At 50.9% G+C, this 19,758-nt stretch overlaps 5 protein-coding genes across 5 annotated transcripts; 3 read left to right on the top strand and 2 right to left on the bottom strand.

Moving 5' to 3' along the window:
• Nucleotides 1-435: 435 nt before the first annotated feature.
• TGAM01_v201731 (hypothetical protein) lies at nt 436-1,956 on the top strand (the record flags this gene model as incomplete). Its single annotated transcript, XM_018805875.1, has 1 exon — nt 436-1,956. The coding sequence occupies one exon, from the start codon at nt 436-438 to the stop codon at nt 1,954-1,956; it is 1,521 nt and encodes a 506-aa protein (XP_018660829.1).
• A 2,155-nt stretch (nt 1,957-4,111) lies between these two features.
• Nucleotides 4,112-4,445, bottom strand: TGAM01_v201730 (hypothetical protein; the record flags this gene model as incomplete). The annotated part of the gene is made up of 2 exons (XM_024548832.1): nt 4,112-4,282; nt 4,404-4,445. Coding segments are annotated over 2 exons (213 nt in total), but the record flags the coding sequence as incomplete, so codon positions are not given.
• A 986-nt stretch (nt 4,446-5,431) lies between these two features.
• On the bottom strand, nt 5,432-10,357 carry TGAM01_v201728 (aminotransferase class I and II; the record flags this gene model as incomplete). Its single annotated transcript, XM_024548831.1, has 7 exons — nt 5,432-6,502; nt 6,694-6,753; nt 6,963-7,263; nt 7,317-7,641; nt 9,181-9,386; nt 9,476-10,149; nt 10,211-10,357. The coding sequence occupies 7 exons, from the start codon at nt 10,355-10,357 to the stop codon at nt 5,432-5,434; spliced, it is 2,784 nt and encodes a 927-aa protein (XP_024406442.1).
• A 1,644-nt stretch (nt 10,358-12,001) lies between these two features.
• On the top strand, nt 12,002-13,648 carry TGAM01_v201729 (hypothetical protein; the record flags this gene model as incomplete). Its single annotated transcript, XM_018805872.1, has 1 exon — nt 12,002-13,648. One exon carries the CDS (start codon nt 12,002-12,004, stop codon nt 13,646-13,648), a length of 1,647 nt encoding a protein of 548 aa, XP_018660826.1.
• A 1,972-nt stretch (nt 13,649-15,620) lies between these two features.
• Nucleotides 15,621-18,399, top strand: TGAM01_v201727 (hypothetical protein; the record flags this gene model as incomplete). Its single annotated transcript, XM_018805870.2, has 5 exons — nt 15,621-15,665; nt 16,104-16,288; nt 16,362-16,437; nt 16,500-16,864; nt 16,923-18,399. 5 exons carry the CDS (start codon nt 15,621-15,623, stop codon nt 18,397-18,399), a joined length of 2,148 nt encoding a protein of 715 aa, XP_018660824.2.
• Between the last annotated feature and the right edge of the window lie 1,359 nt (nt 18,400-19,758).

Here is a 19,758-nt window from a genome sequence, read left to right as displayed (position 1 = left end):
GGGAAGGATCAGGTGCGGAGCCGCTGTAAATTAAGGTGTGTTCACCAGGTGAGCTGGGATTTGGCGGAAAAAGAGAGACACGCAACACAAAAAGAAGAAGGCATAATAAGACAAAAAAGAAAAAGCAAAGAAAGAAGACGAAAAACCCAGCATGTCTGTGTCACCAAATAGTTTCCAGTCGGCTTACGCTGTTTGCCGCTTGGCTGAGACATCTTACTCAGGCGAAGATGCGTCAACCAAGGCCATTTCGCTCCTTTTAATCGACGTCTTGGGCCGCTGCTCCTTTCTCTCCTTTGGACATCACTGGTATCGCTGCTTGTTATCGTCTCGACCACTCAAAGCGCCGCTGCCTTCAAGTTCATCGAACCCCCTCTCCGCTTTTCCACCCTCCCTCTTCTATTTTGGCTGCCTTTTTATACTGCATCCACTACCCATATGGATCCCATGCCAGAACAGCCGCGGCAGAGCCAAGAACAGGGTGTCGAGATTCTCCGAGAATACCACCCTTACCCTAGCCGGCCGCTTTCGCCAATCATCGAAGAGTCCTCGGCCGAGCTTCCCCATAACAGAAAGCGAGTCCGTGAGGGTGAAGTAGCCCTTTACGAGACCTCTGAGGATGATCGTGAATGGAAGCGACAGCAGATGTTGGATTCTCATGACACTGCTGAGACTGCTGCTACCGAGGCCAATACTGCTAGCGAAGAGACCAACCATGTTGACGGAAGCCATGATGAGGCTGAACCTCTAGAAGCCGAATATGAAGAAGCTAGCCATGAAGAAGCTGGCCATGAGGAAGCAGACAACGAAGGAACAGACGTTCTAGAAAGCGTGGAAGAGGCTGCCACCCAAATAGCCACCCCTCTGTGGAACTACTATGCCGTAGTCGACTCGGACGACGAAGACGTGGAAGACGAGGATATCCTCCATAGCGGATCGGCCTACCAATCCACCTCTGCATCGCCATCCCCACCAAGTGAATTCGATCGGACTCCTTCTATGACTCCCGCCCCTGAGGCCAATGCTAGCTTGTTTGTGTTACCCAAAGACAGGTGGCCCGCGGAACCCAAAAGTGCTCAGTACCGAGATGCCTTGTGGAGCATTGTGTATAACAAGAACAAAACATTCATGTGGGAATTTCATGAGGGCCTTGCTGAAGGAAGCTTGGGCCTCTGCAAAGAGCTGCTTGGGAGGGAACAGCTGCCTCCCAGAGTCTCTGTCTTTGACGATGATGTTATTCATGAGATCAGTGTAAGATGTCAGCGTAGAAACGAGACGAGGGTATTTCGCGACATCACTCCGTTGATTGCACCGTCAGCCGAGCTCGTCGCCTTGCGAGGCAATAAGGAATTGGACATTTTGTGCGAATCTGCAAACGAAATATGGACTTATTCTCAGCAATTGCTTCAATATCAACCACAGCCCTCGTATTCCGTTGGCTTCAAAGCTCTAGCATTTACCGAGCTGCAGTTTACCAAGGTCACAGAATTCTTTGAAGACAGATGCACTTCCGAGACGTCACCTATTATGGGTACATCTCACATGTTCTTTCCATGCTTCTCATGTGAGATTGGGAGCTTCGAGATCACCCGACGACAAAACACGCACAACATGACAATTGGCATGCGTGCTGTTGTTGACCTCTTCCGCGGCGTCAAACGCGAGTCCGATGTGCACCGCCAGATTCTGGCTTTCTCCATCTCACACGACTCCTGCGAGGCGGAAATTGTTGCCCATTACCCGGTCATACTGGGAGAGACTACGGAATTCTACCAACAGATCATCGCCTCCTTTGTATTTACCGATTCTAGATTCGACAAGTGGATGGCGTACCGCTTCACCAAAAACATGTATGAAGTCTGGATGCCGGCGCAATTCCAGTGGATCTGCTCCGCCATCGACCAGCTACCTGAAGGGTGGTCATGTGGAAAAGACATTGGCCAGCGCGAATTTGTTTGAGCATTTGCATCGCGCGGACTGGCACTAGTAGTATAAGCAATCGCTGCATGATGGTCCGGAAAATATTGGGCGGCAATGGCATGTTCACATTTGGATATAAGCGACTACAAAAGGCGCTGTATTGTTCTTTCTTGTGTAGCGTCTGGATTTCTAACCTGCGTCTAAAAGTTATCACTTTGGTAATATAGCATACAAGCATTGGAGGAAAACTAGTAATGGATTTGTATTTTGAGTCTTATAGAGTAATAGCCAATACACGACAGTAGTTGCATCGAGCCTTGATGACGGTGGATGTGGCATAGCACCTCTTTTTCCTATTAGATCTCCAAAGCAAGTCATGTCATATGATAGATAACCGGTGCTGACAACTAAGCATGTCAAGAATCCGTCTCTGCTTCATTTTATTAAGGACTTGATACTCTCGCCCTAGACTTTGGCGTGCCAAATAGCAGCTGATAATTTCGGTCCTAATACCTAATCAGCCTTCATATTGATGATGAGCATGTTCGCCGAGCTGAACTCTCCCTTTGGCATGTCCTGTATCTGGGGATTTGAAACTATCCCAACTTTTCGATACATGTACACCTGCTGGGCGTGCCGACACTCACAGCCTTTCCACGGCCCCCAAATGCACGTGAGGATTGAGAGCCTTTTTCTCAGCCGAGAAGTATTAGAGGGACGGGCTCAGCATTCAGGCATGATTTTCGAGCTTGTTTTAATATTCTATGGGTCAAGGCTGCCTTCCTCCTGCATGTTATAATTGGGTGTTTGCTTGCGTGTGTGGGCGAACAAAGAATAGCCAAGGCAGCCATCAAGTGGGCTGGAGGCGAGATACATGGTCTTTTGTCTCAGTTGTCAGTCTCATTTCACTGCTTGGAGTGCCAGGCGAGCCTTGCGGGTTTGGAAGAAGTAGTGCTGCGTGGGATGAGACTGAGACTATCTAATATTTGCATAAAATTGGCATTTTAGTCTCACCGCTGGGAGATATGATACTATGAATAAGAAAGAGGTGGCGTTTTACAGCAAATTGAAGTTTCTTTCGGTGTAAGCAGCGTGTTAGTGTGTGTACCTGTGTTGAGGAAATCAGCCTGTGGGTGTTTCTAGCGGCAAAGCGGACAGGGGAGAAATATTACATCAAATGCGTAAGGCTCTGTGCTCCTATGGAGTTCTAGCCCAGGCACTATTTGTTTTCTAGCTTTGCAGTGATCCCGGCAAGTATAATACCTACGTGTGATCTTTGCTGTGCAAGTATATGTACTTGGGATTGGGTTCTCACTACTGATGCATGAGTTGTCTTGGCCAAGGCCCCTTGCTTTAAAAGTCTAGACTTGATTCAGTGATTATGGCGCCTTTGGATGATGTCAAAATTGACGAGATGGGAATCTAGATTCATGCAGTAGCCAGGGTTTCCACCACACTGAGATTGCGGAGACGGAGACGAGAGGTTGGGGCGCGGATGGAAGTGTTCCGGGCTTCGGTCGTACAGGATTGAGGCGTGTTTGCGGAGATTGGACGGTAGCATTGGTGTCTTGATTTACGAGATTGGTTGGTGTTGTTTCTTTTTTCATGATGGGGTTGCGGCAGGGAGGATTGTTCGTGTAATATTGCTTTGGGGTATTACTATTGCTGCTGGAAATGTGGCTGACTCCTAGTACTATGTCTGAGTAATAGGACGAGAGAGTATTACTCCATGTCCGGATTAGGAACGGCCTAGGTATATGCTGTTATCTCCAAGAACTGTGGTATTGTTTCTATCTCTCTCTTCTTACAGGTTAGATACCTAAACAAACCCTCTCGCAAAGTTACTTCCAAGATGCAGCTTGCATTGGACAGATGCCATTGTTTGTAATACTTGGCATGAGATATCTACTTGGCGACACATCACCATCTTCTCTTCGCCCGATGACCACGTTTTATTCGATCGTGATTGTAGTTCCTGAGGGTTACCCGCAGCACAACAGTGAAACGCTCTAGAACTCTCAAGACACGTCAACCGCATGCACCTCTGCCACCATAAGCCATGGAATCCTTGAGCAAATAGTATTCCTACCTCGTACGTCTATCCAATAAATTACAGATAATAGTCACATTGTAAAAGTGCCGATGCATTAGAGTGCGTTTTTATATTGATCAACGTGGCTCACTTCAGTCCAGTTCAACGTAGCGTAAAAGTGGAGGCTTCAGGCAACAGCTGCAGGTTCGCAAATACTTTCCGAGTCTTTTGGCTGTGGGCGGGTGAAAAAGGCCATGTGGTGCTGACATTGGTTGCTGTGAAGCGTTGAAACTCCTTGTTGGGCACTTTTGGAGCGGGGTGGGAATAAATTAACTGGTACACGTTGTTAATGCTGGCCAATGATGGTTGATTTTGGACTTTATGCATAACAATTACCTTGACCTTAGGTTACTAGGTAGTTTACATGTGACAGTCGGGAAAACATGAGGCGTACATTGCTATTGTGCTCTGGAGGCGGCTTATCCAACTGGCTGTATGATGGCCGTTTCTCAACATCTTCATTGTACTGCGTCGCCTCTTGTTAGCTGTGGTAGTTTAGGAGTGGGATTAGAAACATCTAGAGGAAAGGTTGTCAGTCTGAGGATATTGATAGTCTACGAAATGTGCCGCTTAAACTAGAGTTATGGAGAGAATATGGCGCGGATACATCAGGGAGGCAGATAGAGTTGATGGGAGAGGGTGATGAGAATCAGCCAACGTAGCACAAACCGGCGCCATTGTACTTCAAAGACCACAGTGTATAGATTACAGTTGTCATCTCAACTTTAGCCTGGTAGTGATATCAATTGTCTTAGACGAAATTCACAAATGAGCCTCGTTACAAGACGTAACCACCTCAAACGCTTCTTCTATGAACGCGACTTGTACGCTGCAACACACCTTATAAAACGACCAACTGTTTCACGGCCCGATTCATGGCGAATTAAAGTTGAGTATGGCATATTGGGCATTCACAAGTCATTTACTCGTGAAATTTTACTTTAGATTTGTTCAATGACAGAGACCGGCTCAGATCGGCATGGTCGATGTATTGTTTCTGATGTCACACTCGCTTGCGACAACGTAATAAACAACCAATTACCCTAAAATAAGTACATAGCAATGAAGTTCATTACCCTACAAGCCAAGCAAGCGCCAACTGAGATGGAATCTAAGGGATCATCCGGGGAAGCGGTCTTTGTGTATGTGCTGGTACTCAATTATCACAAGCAAAGAACAGTCTTGATAGTTTTGGATCGTTGACCAACGACAAAGCCCAGGGCTGCGAGAGCCTCATATATATACTATTTGTCTAGCGGCATCTATACCCACACGACTATGCTCACCCAAAAAAGCAGAGGAAAACAAATAGAGCTCTAATTGAACAAAAACCAGTCCCTAGCCAGCGGCCGCGATCATGACAGGCCACAAAAGCCCTTGGAACCCCCATCTACCATGCCAAATATCATACAAGCTTTTCTTTTACTGCGTTTCACCAACCACTTTTCGGATGGCCTGAGCCACGTGATCAATGTTGTGCGTATTTAGGCCGGCCATGCTGATTCGGCCGTTCTTGGTCATGTAGATGTGGTACTCCTCGCGGAGCTTCTGAACCTGGGCTTCTGATAAGCCGGTGAAGCTGAACATGCCGATCTGATCTGTGATGTGGTTCCAGGTTCCCGGGGTGCCAAGCTCCTCAAGCTTTGACCGGAGAGCATTGCGCATATCAATGATGCGGCCAGACATGGTCTTCAAGTTCCCTTCCCACTCCTCAAAGAGCGCAGGGTCGTTGAGGACGGTGCTGGCTATTCTGGCGCCGTACAAGGGAGGGTTGGAGATTTCTGAACGCTGGAGAATGGCCAGCTGGGATGCAATGCGGGTGATGGTGGTGGCAGCATCGGCAGCAGGGGCAGTCACAACGTGGAAGCAGCCAGCTCGCTCTCCGTAAAGGCCAAAGTTCTTGGCGAAGCTCTGGGCAACCACGAGCTCGAAGCCTTGCTGGATAAAGTAGCGCACAGCGGCGGCATCTCGAGCAAGGTCACCAGAGGCAAAGCCTTGGTAGGCGCAGTCAAAGAAGGGGAAGTGCTTCTTCTCTCGAATCACCACGGCCAACTCCTTCCACTGATCCAGTGTTGGGTCGACACCGGTTGGGTTGTGAGCGCAGGGGTGGAGCAGGATGATGGAGCCTTCGGGGGCTGCGGCAATCGTAGACTTCATGCCATCGAAATCCAGTCCCCGAGTCTCCTTGTTCCAGTAGGGGTACTGGGCGACTTTGATGCCGACATTGTTGAAGATCTGGTGGTGGTTTGCCCACGTGGGATTGGACACATAGACGACTCGGCTACCCTTGTAGAACTTGGAGAGGAACAGAGCGCCCAAGTGGACGGCTCCAGTTCCCGATATGGTCTGCACCGATGTGGTGCGGCGCTCCTGGATCGCGGGGGAGTCGGCGCCGAGCATCAGCTCCGCAGCCTTGCTGGTGAAGCTCTCGATACCAGCAATCGGGGCATATTCGTGGTTCAATTCGGGGTTGTCTCGGAGAATCTCATCAGCCTGTATGACGCAGTGGGGTCAGTCAACGCCTTGGTAGTTGGAAGGGCTTCGCGGAGATATGCAACAAGCTGGCTCGACCAATAACGATTGCGCCAATTGAGCTTATTCTGAGCATCACAGGCGAGCTAACATGGCAATGCATGGGCTAGCTCTATAGATGGGACGATGCCCAAGAACGGACGACAACATACCTTTTTGACGACGGGGAGAACCCAGGGCTTAGCATTATCGTCTCGGTAGGCGCCAATTCCCTGGAAACAAGAACAGTCAGTCAGTCAATCAGCCATTCGAATCTATTAGTAAAGCGTTGGGCGATTTGTGGGCTGGTTGCCTCCGACGTCGCAGCCGTGCTTACAACGAGAGAATCGTCGAGTCACAGCGACGGCAGAGGTAATGAGCTGGCAAAAGTGTTCATGTAGAACAAAGGGAGACAAGGAGAGGAGAAATCTCGCAGGCATACCAGGTCAACCTTGATCGGGCTGTTATCTGCTCTGTACGCGCGGGCAAGGCCAAAGAGAGGATCTTCAGGCGCTTGCGGCACTGTGTCGGCCGGGAAGCTGGTTGTAGAAGCCATTGCGGGAGAGATGTGGCTCGCAATGTTGTTGATGCGCGCGAGGGAGGCCGAGGACGACGGTGGTTGAGGGTGAGACGGCGATGATGATGGAGGAGCCATGGTTGCGGCAGTGGGAGGCTCGAATGTAGATAAATGCGCTGCAGAGCACCTCTCAGGCTGTCGAAATGCCACACGCAGCGCGGATGGCCTGATGCGGGCTTAGTGGGGTGGTGACGGCTAAATGCAGCCCTGCTCCGTAACGGAGAGCCTGTGACGGGGTCGCGGGGGAGGGACTTGGGGCCTAGAGGCGCCTGGAGGGAACCGGAGGATCCGCTGTGGCCGCTATACGCCTGCTTAGCTGCCTGCGATTCGAACGCCTGCTGCGACCCGCCGATGCACGTCACCAGACCTAAAAATCCCTTGGAAATGCGCGACGAGACGGAGCCGATGGGGCCGGGGGGAGGCTCAGCACAGCGCAGAAGCTGGAAGGGCTCGGGGTTCTGAGGTCCGGGGAGAGCTGATTTCAGGGTGCTGACAGGGAGTTTTGTTCCCCGTGATGGTTCTATAGGGTCCGGTGCTTTTGCCGCTGGTAACGGTGGCAGGTAGTGACTCTTATCGTATCAATGAATTCTCTGTGGCGAATCCTGCTAGTACTGGTATCACTGGGAATCTTTGGGCTGTGATGCAGTCAGCAAACAGTCCTACCCACCTCCTAACTCCTGGCTCATAGCAACGCGGTGCAGCATTCGCTCCGCCAAGGTCCCCTGAAAAAGCCATTGAGCTCGGGGAAGCGGAGCGGACAATGGGAAGCCAAGCACCAGGCAGCGCTGTCAACTTGCATGCGTCCTGCGTACCTTGTTTGAAAATAGAGCTTGACAGTGGTAGTAGTAATGGAATACGTCAAAGACGGCCCGGATCCAGAGGAGACAGGTCAAGTACTGGATGCTCCGTAATAACTCCGTGAAAAAAGAGCGCAGTCAGCAGCAGTGAGCGCTATATTAAATGCGCAGTACCGGCGGTAGGAACAGCAGTGGTGCAGTGGTAATCTTGATAAAAATGAAGAAAGAGTTGAAATGAACTTTGGCTTACACGCCTATTCATAGCCTCATGGCCTATTTATCCATCGCCATGCCATGTGCTCGTTCCAGGGCTATGGGGCTGGGTTTTGGCCGAGGCCTCGGCTCGTGCGGGCTACCTACAGAGCCGACACGGTACACCTACAGACTGGAAACGGACGTCAAGACATGATTGATCTACGTGCGTACAAAAAGCTCAAGTTCATTTCATACTACTAAGCCTCCTCTGTAGAGAAGCATGACCAAAGTCTTCGTCATGGGACCTTTCTTTATCTGCCACGAACCCCCTTTTCTATACATACCTGGACTAGAATTTCTCGGAACGATGCCGTAGGAAATATCAGGCATCGAATCTTTCTCCTATTTGATAATGAAAAGGGCTCCTTCTCCCCGAAACGAGCCGATCCTCGCAACATCACATCACACCAAAGCACACGGAAGCTAAAAGCTCAAAGGAGCATCACTTCGTTTTTCCATGTGCGTCCCAAGCCGATACTTTTTCGAACCCCAGGTCTAGTACAGAACAGCTCGATCCCGATTGGACAAGGTCGAATTCAGACTTCTCCCTTATTTCTTCTTCCTCAAATCCAATGACACACAAGTACATGGTATTCCGAGTGACCTGCTATCCACAACCTTGGCGCCTTTTCTTGGCTTTGTCAAGCCCAGAGTCAGGTACCATCGCTATAAACGGGCCCCCTAACTACCTGGCCTGAAGAAAAAAAAATCCCATGAATCCCCGCAGAAAAGTGGCTCGCGCTGACCCTTCCCCGTCTTTTCACATGCCGCCGGCCTTCCCCTAGACTCAGCCCCATGGGTCAATGTTCGCGCAGTAGTGCTGGCACGAGAATGTCAGTCTCTTTTGTCATGCCAAAACAAGATCGGTACGAGAAGTGGCGTTTTAATTGTATGATTTCTGCTGGATGCTCTTTACTGCTGATTCTACTGCTTATGAGACGCTGCGCTATCATGAAATGAATGCCCCTATCTTGCTTGCTCATTTCTTCTACCTCTTCATATAATCAGATCCCAGAGAATCAAGAACGCACACAGACCGCTTGCTGCAAAAAATGTATACCGCGCCGTGCTTGGCCGTTGAGAAGCCTTTTTAAGCTGTCTGTTTCCTCCGCCGACATTATCCGCCATCGATGCCGAATCAGACACAAGCAACTCAATGTTTTCGGACTGCGCTGACAAGTTGTTGACTAGTAGTGTCTGGAGTTCTGAAATCTCTAATAGCGATTTCTCCGCCGTCCTGCAATGCGTCATGGTGTTAGTGAACTATTTGGCTTGTGTCTCGTTTGCGCTGTGGCGCTGTGTTGTCAGGAGAAACCATGAACTTACCTCACTTTATCCAACGTGCTCTCGTAATGCTCCATCATGCTCTGATTGCCCTCCTCAAACATTTGCACTTGCTCATCAGTCAAGCCCTCCGTAAACGCAGCGGGCGATGATTCTTCGGCCCCCGGCTCCAAGGTGCCACCCGGAGTCTGCCGATGTGGTTTGTGGGCTGCCGGGACAAACTCTGCGAGGTCTCCCACTGGCAGCATGCTGCGACTCTTTTCCAGCTCTCGACGCAGCCGCGTTTCCATCATGTCTTGCTGCGTTCGACAGCACAGCTCCAGTCGCTGGCGTAGGAACCACACCACGCCGTCTCGATAGCCGCCCAGCTGCTGGGCCTGATCTTCGGCCGCAGCATGTTCCGCCGACTTGCTGCTGGCAATGCCGCCAGATGCCCATGAGCCGAGAGCGCCAAGCCCCTTTGTGTACTTCTTGCGGATAATGGCTGCTTCCGTATCTCGGCGAAGCTGTTCAGCCTCGTCCAGCGACCTTATGCTGGCGTTGAGCTCCCGTATCATCTGCTTGGCGTTGGCGTCGATTTCCTCTCGTTCTCGGTCGGACAAGACTCGCGGCTGGTTTTGGACGAATCGCGCTTGCGCTCGGCGAGGCTGCGCCGTGGATAGGTATGCCTGGCGCACATCTTGAAGCTGTCGGTGCAAGCTAACAATGTGTGAATTCTGCAGTGTGGTTAGAATGAGAGGAACTCAAGCAAGCGTAGGTAGTTGGCCAAGAACTGACAATGCGGTATGCTTCTTTGAGGAAGCTGTCAATGTCGTCCAGCGAGACCTTGTTCACGACTGGTGGAGCACTGTGCTGCTGGAGAAGCTCATTGAATTGCGCTGTGATGTTCACCGCTGCCGATACCTGGAGGGTTGAACCATCCATCTTTACTGTCTTTGTTTTCAAATATGACAGAAGTGTTCAATCGCACCTGGTAAGGCGGTAGGGCCAATAGGTAGGTTGGCGCTCACACGTCATTCTGCCAGCCAAGTTGATTTGGAGCTACGTATTGTGTAAGCTTTTGGCAAGCCGCTGCGATGGTGCTTGGCTTAGTCATCACAATATCCACTCCTAGACTTGACGCTTTCGCAACGCAAAGACCACAACTTGCCAGCACCGCTAGTTTCGTTTCTTCCTGAGAACTGTACCCACAGCATTGCATGGCCCGGTCTATTTCCGTCGCCTTTTGACTTCAAAGGCCTCTGTTTTTACGATTCAGGGACGAGACCAACCTTTTGCCAACCAAGAGGCGGCGCTGGGGCCATGAATTGGTCTGCTCAAGGTCGATGGCTGTTGAGTCTGAGTTGCAGAGTTGCAGTAACGGGGATTCTCACCACCTCTGTGCCATCGATGCAACTGCAGAGAAGACGCAATTCCACGTCTACCAATTATTCTCGAGTATGGAGTACATACACGGCTTCCAATGAAAAGGTTCTTCTACTGATCGCCTGTGCAACCTGAGCTACTGCTTGCAGATCGGCTTTGAGCCGACATGCAGCCAACATGCACAACGCCCAAGCTCCGCATTTTTCACTTGCCGGATATCGCTTCGCTTCGCTTCGTCATAGCCATATTCCAGAACCCGACGGGATGGGCAAGGCAAGACGGGCGGCAAGACGGGCGAGCCGAAGCCTCCTATTCTTGAATCGATTGGATTAGGCACTCTAGCCTTGACTCATCAGCTTATGCTTATGCCTGTTCCTGTGCCTGCGCCTGTTGGCCGCGATTTGCAATTGATGCTCCCTCAACTGATAAACCCGCGTCGTTGGTGCGCGCCACCGGAGAATATCGACGCTAAGGCCAAAGCAACGTTTGAGTTGTGTGGGCGGGAACTAACGGCCACAAAGCTGTGATTCGCGGGTGCAAAAGACATCTTATACATTTTTTTTCCTTTTTGCTCGGACGTCGACCGAGGAGGAAGGGGCGCGTGCCGGATCGATGCTAAATCGCAGGGTTTTTTCTCGCTATGCTGACCGTTTGCCGGGTATTATCAGTATTACTACTGTACTACTACCTAGATACTATTAATAAAGAGACTAAATGCCTTCGGTATAAAGCCTCTGCTGTAGGACGCCGGTACATATCGAGGCCCAGCTCCAGGGCCCTCCCGAAAGCCGCGGATTTCTTCCGTCTCGCTGCCATCTGAGAATGACTGCAGGGGCATCTGAAAATCCTGACGGAACATTTATACGCTCATCCCAGCTCTAGATTGCGCCTAGGATCATCCCCTCGCTGCATCTCCTCCATGCAGCGAGACAAGGTCCAACGCAGGGAGACAGCGCCGGCATTTCGGGGGCAGATAACGGGCATCGACCGAATCTGTGGGGAACCGCAGTTCGATCGTCCAAGACGAGTTCGTCCGCTACTACCTTACCCGATCCGAAGCTGGGAGCTTGTGCTCCTCTTCCTTCGCTTCCTCTCGAAGTTGTTCTTTGATTTTTGCCTTTCGACCCTTCACCATCGGCATCTGCCACTCGCCTCGGCCACTGCTCCCTTGCTGGAATTCGTCGTCAACGCGAATGCATCGTCATGAAGCAAGATGAAACGACAGTCCGGGTTGACAAAGAGGCAGGCGAAGTCACATCGCCTGTGAAGAGCGAGTCGGACGCCGAGTCTCTAGGAGACCAAACTGCGGACCAGACCGCCGCAATAGAGCTGCAGACGTCCCAGGTCCGGGGCGAGCCTGTGCTGAACGATGTCGAGCAGTGCCTTGGGCCTGCGATCGGCGAGCCGTACAGCATCTTTTCTTGCCGCATGAAGATATGGATCACCTTCATGGCGACTGTGGCTAGTGTTGTCTCGCCAATGACGGCTCACATCTATTTTCCGGCGCTGGATACCTTGGCCGAGGAGCTGAATGTCTCCATCTCACTCATCAACTTTACCCTGACGTCTTATATGATTTTCCAGGGGCTCTCACCGACGATATTTGGTGATTTCGGCGACATGGCGGGCCGCCGACCCGCTTTCACCATAGCCTTTATCATCTATCTATGTGCCAACATTGGCCTCGCCTTGCAACGCAACTACGCTGCCCTCCTCGTATTACGATGTGTCCAGTCGGCAGGGAGCAGCGGCACCCTCGCGCTGTCGTACGCCGTGATTGCAGACATTACGCCAACCGCCGAGAGGGGCAAGTACATGGGCTTTGTCAGTGTTGGGGCCAATATCGGGCCCGCTATTGGCCCTGTCATAGGAGGATTGCTGAGTCAATACTTGGGATGGCCGTCCATCTTCTGGTTCTGCGCCATCTTTGTCGTGGTATGGCTGGTTCCATGGGTTGCCACCGTTCCCGAAATGTGTCGAAATGTTGTTGGTAACGGCTCCATACCTCCGCAGTCGTGGAACATTACTTTGGTAGAGTTTCTGAGGAGAAGGAAGACTGGAGATGTGCCGGAGCCGGGCCCCATGAGAAAGCTGCGGTTTCCCAATCCTTTAGGCACCCTGGCAATTGCCTTTGACAAGCAGATGAGCCAAATTCTGCTGATTGCGGCTGTCATTTACGTCAATTTCATTCTGGTTGCCTCCACTTTATCGACTCAATTTGCTGAAATATACAACTTTGATGAATTAGAAGTGGGGTTGTGCTTCCTACCATACGGCCTAGGATGCTGTTTGACGGTTGTTTTGCAAGGATATGTAGTGGATTGGAACTACCGCCGCATCGCGAAGAAGCTGGGGGTAGATGCAAGCCACGGGCGCCGCAACGAGATTGGGGACTTTCCCATCGAGTCGGCACGCATTCAGCCCATCTACCCTTCATTGTTAGTCGGTGCCGTCGCTGTCATCGGCTATGGCTGGGCTTTGCAGGCGGAGACGAGCGTAGCTGTTCCGCTCGTCCTCGTGTTTATAATTGGCATGCTGGTACCTAGCACTTTCAGCATTCTCAACACGCTCATTGTCGACCTATACCCTGGTTCAACAGCCACGGCGGCAGCAGCAAACAATCTTGTCCGCTGTCTATTTGGCGCCGCGGCTACGGCCGTCGTGAATTACATGCTTGATGCCATGGGTCGAGGGTGGTGCTTTACGTTTCTTGCGCTACTCATGGTGGCATGCCTGCCCTGGCTCAGGTTCATTGAAAAAAGAGGTCCTCACTGGAGGGCGGAGAAGTTGCGGAGGAAAAACAGCACTCAAAACGGACAAGGGGAGTCGGGACCGACGGAGGCCAAATGAAAACAATGGCCTACTTTACGACGACATGACATGGCTTTGCGGAGAATGTTTTCTTTTCCATTTGCTTTTCCTATTTGTTTTTGCCTCCCTTTTCATACTCTACCTACATCTGCTTGAGAAGCATAGCGTTATATCGCTTGTAAAATTGCATAGCAGCGGCGTTTTATACCGGACAGTAGATCCGTCCACAGCACCTGTTGCTCATCAGTCGTCATTATCGTACTACACTATTAATCTTTAGATAATTTCATTAATTCACAAAGATAGGATTGCATGCTCCACAGGCTCTCTCAGAGATTCCCACATCATCCAGTCGGAACGTGTCGTGCTATTTGCGTATCAGTAAAAGAGAAGATAAAGATGTAAAATATAAGTGACAGAAAGGGTGCGCTTCTGTCTTTTCGACTTACGGTAATAGACCCATCGAGTTAATCTTCCACACGCCCACCGCCAGCGCCAAAAACTGCATTGCCACGTACACCAGCTTCGTCTGCAGGATCTGGCCAGAGTTGCTGTCGGTCTGGAAGCGCTCAAAGGCCTGGTTCGTACTCATCAGGCCGACGATGGGGTTCTTGAAGGCCATGAAGACCATCATGATGCTGAAGATTTGCAGCGAGTTGCCGGACATGTACATCATGATGGCGGTCATGGGGAGGCCCTTGACGGGGGCGAGGGCGACCTCCCACGCCTTTTTGACCTTGAGCGTGTCTCTCTCTTCGGCGGAGGGGGGTTTCCGGGGCTGAGTCTTGACGTCTTTGCCTTTCTGTGAGGTCTCACGTTAGCTTTCTTCCCTTTCTCTTCCTCTTTGTTGGTCTGTCTTATATATGCGTCTTGTACAAACGAACCTTGGGGGCGCTACTGGGTGCTGTAGAGAAGCCGGGAGGGTCGATGATGCCGTTGACCTTGGACTTTGCTACGGGAGGGAAGTCGAGCTGGGCGACCCAGTATGGCACGGGAGGGTCTTGAGCCGCGGCCATGATGTTTGTGTCTGCTGCTGATCGATTGGCGAATCGATGAGGCTTGATATGGTGCACGATCCTCGGTCGTGGGAAACGTGGTTTGGCGCTCGTTTGCTGGATTGAAATTCGCCGCAATCGATATTGCGTATGTAGCTGCTGTGTTGCTACTTTGTCACTGCGTGGCGGGTGGGTCGCCAAATCCACAGCGCCTAATTAGCTCTTATCGATAGCCCCAGAGTGCGCCATACAAGGCCTGGCCCTCTGGCAGGTACCTATTCCTGCATACCGACCCTGCCGGCGGCGCGTCCTCCTTTTTTCCTTTTTCCACCGGACATTCCATCTTTCGCAGCTTCTTTGGAGCCGCAAAAGACCAGCGACTGGAGTTTCGACTTTTGTCTTTCTTCTCCGTTTTTTTTTTGTTTGACCTCGGGTCCGGAGACCTCCTTCCTCGCGTTTCCGATCTCCAATTCTGTTTCCCCCTCGACGCACGACCCGCGAAACGCTCAGACTTTAAGGCACTCCCGGAACGAAGACACTGGCGCGTTTCGACATCGATTGGTCAGCTTGCCTTCTTTTTAAACGGAAACGAAGATACATGCAACGGCGCGCGAATCTATTCTTTGGACATACATAGCCCTGCGTTGTTCAAGAAACAGGTGGTGGGCGCGAAGTGTCTTGCAGAGCGCCATTAGTTTCACGAAGCAATTTAGGCGATTCGGCCAGCGCATTTAATCGACAAGGCTCTCTACATCGAACCGGAATTCGGGCGCTTCTCGCTTTTGGCTGCAGCACCAACCGGCATTTTTGCCTGCCTGTACCTGGACCTGGACCTGAGAGGCCCTCTAAATCCCAACAAGGGGTGCCAACGAACGACGGCGCGTGACGACACTCCCGCTACCGGAAGCGACGATACCACTTACACCTACAAGATTGTCTGAAGCAGACTAGACCCAGGCCGCGCTGCATCGACTCTGCGGGGGAGGAGGACGAAGTGATTCGTAGCTGCTGGCACCATGTCTGGCAACGTTGGCGGAGGGGACTCCAAGCTGTTCGCTCGAGTAAGCTCTTGTCCCTCTTTCTCTCTTCTCGCTCGTTTCCGTCTTGTGTCCTTTTTATGATACTGTTTACTGCCCACAACTCTGCCATCTCTTCCTGGTCTTTCTTCCATATTATTCTGCCCACTTCCCCTTGCGCGCGTCTCTCCATGCGCAGCGTCACTGTGCCTCGCCGCCTGTACTGGGGTCTTGGATGATTTCCATTCTCTTTTACTGCTAGAATATCTTCTTAGCGGCAGCGACGATAGCGTACGAGTGCCTCGATCGTGATCTTGATCTTCTTGAGAGATTGCGATAGCTGCGCTCTGCGATACTTTCCTCATTCGCACTTACAATGAATATGTCCTTTTGCGCAGCTGCGCGACTCATGACATGATGGCCCTTCCACTCGGATTTATTTACATACCAAATATTGCTCTCGATAAGCTAAGATCCAGACAGGGCAAAGTCGTCGAGCTGCGCCTCGAGCTGAACAGCGGCGGAAAGAAGGATAAGAATTATGCGACCAAGAAGATTGCGCTTAAGCGCATTGTCGCCAACATGACGATGAGCAACAACGACATGGTTGCGCTGTTTCCCGACATCATCGGATGCATGAACATTTCGAGCTTGGAAATCAAGAAGATGTATGGCCCGCCATCAGAACATGTATTGTCGGAATGCGAAAGGGCGACGTTATTAACATTCTTGCGTTAATAGGTGCTTCCTGTACTTGGTCAACTATGCGCGCGTTCGACCAGAGATTGCGGTTAATGCGATTCCCATATTAGAGCATGTGAGTTCAGCAACGGTGTCTCAAGCTCAAGTCTCACAACAGAGAGCTAATTGGAACACTAGGATATCGAAGACCCCAACCCCCTGGTGCGAGCACTCGCTCTGCGGACGATATCATATATCCATGTGCGCGAGTTTGTCGCTGCCACGGTTCCTCTAGTTAAGCTCATGCTGAGAGACTCCGACCCGTACGTCCGAAAGACGGCCGCATTCTGCGTTGCGAAGCTCTATGATCACGACAGACACATGGTGGAGCAGTCAGATCTCATCGATCGGCTCAACTCGCTCCTCAGAGACGACAACCCTACAGTTGTTGCCAGTGCGCTGGCAGGATTGATGGACATTTGGGAGAGGAGCGACGCTATCAAGCTGACCATCGATTACACCAATGCCTCGAAAATGGTTGCCATTCTGCCTGATTGTTCTGAGTGAGTTTGCTTCTTGAGTGAGAGAGACCTGTATACGTGTTGCTAACTGTTCTGCCAGATGGGGCCAGACATATATCCTGGAGGCACTCATGTCCTATGTTCCTCAAGAGTCGGGTGAAGCTTCATTGCTGGCCGAACGAATCGCCCCACGACTCTCTCACTCGAACTCATCAGTCGTCCTGACTTGCATTCGAGTGATTCTATACCTGATGAACTACATCGCCGACCAGAAGCAGATTTCGGCGCTATGCAAGAAACTCTCGCCACCTCTCGTTACGCTGTTAGCCAAGGGCTCCGAGGTGCAATATCTCGCACTACGAAACGCCCTTCTCATTCTGCAAAGACGGCCCGAGGTGCTACGAAACGATATCCGAGTCTTTTTCTGCAAATACAACGACCCCATCTACGTAAAGGTCACCAAGCTGGAACTGATCTTCATGCTAGCCAACGAGAAGAACATTGACGAGGTTCTTACTGAGCTGAGAGAATATGCCACGGAAATCGATGTGCACTTTGTACGAAAAGCTGTCCGCGCCATCGGCAAGCTCGCTATCAAGATTGAGCCAGCAGCTCGACGATGTATCGATCTGCTCTTGGAACTTGTGGCGACCAAAGTCACATACATCGTCCAGGAGGCTACAGTGGTGATCCGAAACATCTTCCGCAAATATCCAAACCAATACGAGTCGATCATTGGTACGCTTTGCGAGCACTTGGACTCTCTTGATGAGCCAGAGGCCAAGGCTGCCATGATTTGGGTCATTGGACAGTACGCGGACCGTATTGAAAACAGCGACGCGCTGCTGGAGGATTTCTTATACTCGTTTCAAGAGGAGCCTGTGGAGGTCCAGCTGGCACTTCTTACCGCAACAGTCAAACTTTTCATTCAGAGACCAACCAAGGGCCAGGAGCTGGTACCAAAGGTCCTCAAGTGGGCCACAGAAGAGACAGATAACCCTGATTTGCGTGATCGAGCCTACATGTACTGGCGACTGCTGTCAACCGACATGAACGTAGCAAAGAGTATCGTTATGGGGGAGAAGCCCCCCATTACTGCCGAGTCGGAACGGCTGGAGTCGTCAACGCTGGAAGAAATGTGCCTCAACGTCGGCACTCTGGCAACAGTCTACCTCAAGCCAGTGCAGTCCGTGTTCCGCTCTGCCCGGCCACGAAAGCTGATTGATTCCCCGGCACTGCAGAAGCAGCATCTCGCCAACAACATTGACAACCAGAAGAGCATCAGCATGTTTGGCAACGGCAGCCAGCCCACGAATATCGATCTCAGGACACGCAACGCCGTCGCTTCTCCTACTACCAATGGAGCACCCAACTTGGCACAGGCCGTCAGCGACGCAGATGCGTACTTCTCCAGCATTGGCACGACGCAGATGGCGGCACAGATGGCGGCAATGAGAATAGATGGCGGGGATGACGGCTTTGGAGGAGGGACGGGCTATGTTGTGAATGCCCTTGCGCCGCAGGCTGTGTTGCAGCCAGCTCATGGTGAGGGGAATGGTGACTTGCTGGCCTTGTAGACAAACTGACAACATGACTGGATGGACGAATGGACGGACGGGAAGAATACGAGGCAATGAACAGAGATCCAGAGGGGCATGAGATGAAGCTTGATGTTTTTGTCACTTATAACCATGTATGTGCGCGCTTGTTGGGAGCAGCGTTGTATGATTTTAGGCTCAGGATGTAACTTTTAATATCCCTATACTTTCCAAGTGTCTTTTGTATGAAGTTAAGCCCATATATAATTACCTATATAACGAAGCTTCCACTCTTTGTCATGTCGAACCAACTATCACTCCCCCATACCAAGACGAGAAATGTATAGTATACTGCGACCAGGCCTAGAAAATCCACTCATCGACAAAGGTCGTTTATCTCGCAGACAAGCGCCTTGTGGAGCAACAGAGAACAAGACGCACAGCATTCCAACTCATGTGGGGAATCGAGAGGGCCCTGGAGAAGTTAGCAGAAGCTTGGCGCATTCAATTTGTATGGGTCATTTTGCGGGACTTTGTTTCGTATACTAATGCTGCTTTTGGTGAGGGTTTGGGCTTGTAGGGCTGTTAGAGCGTGCATATATACGTGTACTTTATAATCTATGTGATGTCTCCAATTCCGTATCATCGATATGTAATAACAATGTACATTGTTTTCTGGAGGACATCTCAGATTTGAAATCACTGGATGAAGGGGGGATCGTTATTGTCCAAAAAGGGGAAGATACCGGCTTTGGGTGGTAGATTACCAGACGCCCGTGTCAGCTTACAAGGAGAAATGAAGTGTGACAGGACTTGACAAGAGTGAAAAAGCAAAGCAAGTTTCCCTCGCAGAAATAGCTATGTTTTGCCTCATTCAAAATGAGGATGGGCAGACTTAGTCAATCCATAAGGTTCTCGCTTAGATATCACAGGCGAGCTGGCGTCTCGTCACATTGCGGGAATATCCACAGCACAACCAGCGGTTCTTTCTTTATCAACACCAAATTGCTTACTTGGACTGTAGTATGTAGTATTTGTTTGGTACAGGGGCCTGAGCCTTGTGGGTACATCGTGACCCGGGAGCGACGGCATTGTGCGGAGTTTTAATTTGAAGCTCTTCACACGGAGATTGCAGGCCAGTTTGGCCAATACTACTACGTTGTACAAAGCTCCAAGCAGGTAGGTACCTATACAAGTTATGTTTCTTTATTTCTTTGCCCCCTATCCCAAAATCTGATTAGTATCAGCATTTGACACGGACTGCTTCGTAGCTGAAATTTCTTTTTAGAGTTTATGTGCCTGTCAGACATGCGGTGCTGAGGGTGGCCTGGAAGGAGCTTAGACCTGGCCGTAGATGTTCCTGGTATGGCGTGCACGAGCATGTTTTGTTGGCGTTGG

The sequence above is a fragment of the Trichoderma gamsii genome, assembly GCF_001481775.2.
Source record: "Trichoderma gamsii strain T6085 chromosome Unknown Scaffold_4.2, whole genome shotgun sequence".
NCBI lineage: Eukaryota > Fungi > Ascomycota > Sordariomycetes > Hypocreales > Hypocreaceae > Trichoderma > Trichoderma gamsii.
The sequence above is the reverse complement of the archived record's forward strand: the minus strand, read 5'-3'. Positions and strand labels throughout refer to the sequence as shown.